The following is a 3,178-nucleotide window of genomic DNA, read 5'->3' on the forward strand; positions in this document are numbered from 1 at the left end:
CATTTACTGAAGTACTTAACTTATTATAACTTGCTGTGAAGTATTTCAGTTTAATAATATGTTATGCTTCTACTCCAACACATTTGAAAGATAAATATTGTAACTTTCACCCCAAATACAAACATGGTTCTCGTCACTATTTACAGATTCAATTTCACATACAACACAAATGAGCTGTTTCAAATATCTGATGCATATTAAACTTCCTCACACATTAATAATCATTCATCATATTCTTCCACTTTATATATTTATAAATCTATATAACTCTAAAAAAGATTATATTTGTAATGTGCTTCTTCCAACTCTGGCTGCATGTACATGGTGAACATGTGGTCAACAAAATGTTTTGTTCTTCAACATTAGGATCTTTAAGAGGAGGAGACGTCAGCGCTGCACCACTTCAGAGATGTCAGATGTATCTTTTGCTGAGGACACTGTCCACCTTCCTGCCAGCAGCAGCAGACATCAGTTCAGATCCAAACTGGCTCCGTGTCTCCTCGTCATCCTCCTGATTTGTTTTGGTAATTCATCCAGAATCATCTTTAATACAGCAGCTTTGATGACTTGTCACAGATTGTCACAGGAATGAGTTCAGTGGTGTTTTTCTAACACATGTTCCTCCTATATGTTTACATCGGTGTATTCAGGAGGACTTGTGTACCTAACCAGTGTTTACATGGAGATGCTGCAGACCAAGCTGACACAGCTGCAGGAGGAGATTCACTGTCTGACAAACAGATTTTTTCCGTTGGCAGATTCGTTGCCAAATTTTGCTCTGGAATCACTGGGTAATTCATCTTCATCATCATCTTCATTTGTGGCCTTTGATGGTGATCTTGTTTGGAGAATTTGAACCGTTTGTGTCTGTTCGGTGTGTTTGTGTGCAGGTGCCAGTATCCATCGTCAGGGTACCTCAGACACTTATGAAGCCAACATAGTATTGTACTCATTGTGGGGTATACCTATATTATATAGATATATCCCCCCCGAGACTGTCATCAGGACACCCTCCTCACCTCTGACTCCTGGTCAATGTTGGCCCTTTGCTGGTGGACAGGGACACATGTTAATCTTGCTGTCCCAACCATTGACTATCAGTCATGTGACGCTGGGTCATATTTCACACCTGCAGTCAACCGATGACTTCCTTTCCAGCGCTCCGAGAACGTTTACTGTCTACGTAAGTCACATATTTTCCATTAACCTCCCCGGAGCTGTCCTGTAGCTGCCGCTCACTTTCACTTGTACACATGAAGTGAACCACAAGGTGCTCAATGTCTGTCTCTCTTTCTGTCTCTTTCAGGGACTGAGGACAGAAGACGAAGAGCAGATCCGACTCGGGACGTTCGTCTATAATCGGGCTGGGGAGTCATTACAGACCTTTAAACTTCCTGTGAGTATTACGCAAGCAGCCGGCTTCACAAACACATTTTAATCCAGCCGAGCAGATGAACACAGTCGTTCTCTGGATTTGGTGGAGAAGGAATGATATTGGTGGTCATGTATGATATCGTAGCTTTGAGCAAAGATAAATCTGGCAAAGAAGTATGTAGGCAGAAGTCATCCTAGTTTAGATGTAGAGCAGGTAGAGCAGGGTGGTGGGTGTAGGTTTTGAGGGGAGGGGACACCAGAATTGCCGTTCAGCCTTACTGAGGTGTCGTAGGCCTTTCTGGTTCAAACTCACACTTATGAATTTAATGCTCAGATGGAAGTCTAGTGAAAGTGTTGTGGGCCTATCTGACAGCATGAAACCAAATATCCAATATAAAACTTTACAGGAAGAAAGAATGCAGCCCACCAGCACACCTCTACTCTCCACTTTATCTGATTCTTTTAAATGTTTTTGCCTCCAATTCCTTCACACCTTTTGTACTTTCTCTCATCAGGATCTTAAAAAAGATGTCTTCAGATATGTGAAGTTGCAAATTGATGACAACTGGGGCCACGAAACCTACACCTGTTTGTACAACTTCAGGGTCCACGGCAAGATGCCAATGGCAGAACTTGAAATCACAACATGAGCCTCTGCCAGGAAATGATGCCAACCAGGAGTCCCTTTAAACGCATTTATATCACATTATTATTATTATTATTATTATCATTGTATTAGTCCACCATTACATGTTATTAACTTTAGGCCATTCTCTCTTTTAGCTTTGTGCTTTTTTCTGCAGCCCCCCCCATGACCCTGTTCAGGACAAAGTGCTGTTGTGTCCAAAATTGTTAACCTGTTGTGTTGTATGTTGTATGTGTTGTATGTTATATGTTGTATGTTGTAAGCTGTTCGTCAACCCAACCGGTCGAGGCAGATGGCCGTTCACCTCTGAGCCTGGTTCTGTCGGAGGGTTCTTCCTGTAAACAGGGAGTTTTACCTCCCCACTGTTGCTCATGTGGGAATTGTTGGGTTCCTCTGTGTAATGTTGTGAGGCCCTTACTATGTTAAGCCAAGTTGAGAACAAAAATCTGATAACCCGAACTCAAACCCCATTTTTAGTAGTGACAAAATAGCAAAAACATTAACATAATTGCCCTGACCTCATTTTTCTTGTAAAACTGTCCCTATGAAAATAAAATTGAATTCAAAATTGGACAACCTTGACTCTGAAATGAATGAGTGTTGAAATAAATCTGTTCACATAAAATCTCTTGAAATGGAAATGCAGAAATGGGCAAAACCATTAATGCATAGAGGTGGATTCGGTCCTGGCACTCAGCCCTGCTGCTAATTAATCCTGGTGGTCAGTTGAAAAAAAAATCCCTGCAGCTCAAGATGCATTTTTCCCATCGGCCACCAGTATAACAGATGAGCTATCTTCAAACTATCATCAGGACTTTAATTGTTGAAAAAGGTACATTATTGATTTAATAATTTTTTTGTGTAAAAAGTTATTTTTAAATTTCCCTTCCTAAAAAAACCCAACAACAAAATCTTCCTTTCGAGTCAAGAAGAGCATTTTCTAATTGCATAACATTGTAATGTAAAGTCTATCAAGCCAGCAGGAAAAACATCAATCCGCATGTGAATTTGACCAAACAATGCACAAGTAAACCTGAAAGAATTTTCTTTTGGCTTCATGCTGCAGGTGGCTGGTTTTAAAGGACACCATGTTTGAGTCCAGTTCCTGTAATACATTCTTGGGAAAAATACTTTGGCAATCTGTTCAGTTGCAAATGT

General features: G+C 40.6%; 1 protein-coding gene across 1 annotated transcript; it reads left to right on the forward strand.

Moving 5' to 3' along the window:
- Positions 1 to 1,010: 1,010 nt before the first annotated feature.
- On the forward strand, positions 1,011 to 2,063 carry LOC138214743 (SUN domain-containing protein 3-like). Its single transcript, XM_069176525.1, has 3 exons — positions 1,011 to 1,183; positions 1,307 to 1,396; positions 1,890 to 2,063. The coding sequence occupies exons 1-3, from the start codon at positions 1,067 to 1,069 to the stop codon at positions 2,022 to 2,024; spliced, it is 342 nt and encodes a 113-aa protein (XP_069032626.1). The 5' UTR covers positions 1,011 to 1,066; the 3' UTR covers positions 2,025 to 2,063.
- The last annotated feature ends 1,115 nt before the right edge of the window (positions 2,064 to 3,178 follow it).

The sequence above is a fragment of the Embiotoca jacksoni genome, unplaced genomic scaffold (assembly GCF_022577435.1).
Source record: "Embiotoca jacksoni isolate LCO1_2020_lvr unplaced genomic scaffold, fEmbJac1.0.p SCAF_7, whole genome shotgun sequence".
Lineage (NCBI taxonomy): Eukaryota > Metazoa > Chordata > Actinopteri > Embiotocidae > Embiotoca > Embiotoca jacksoni.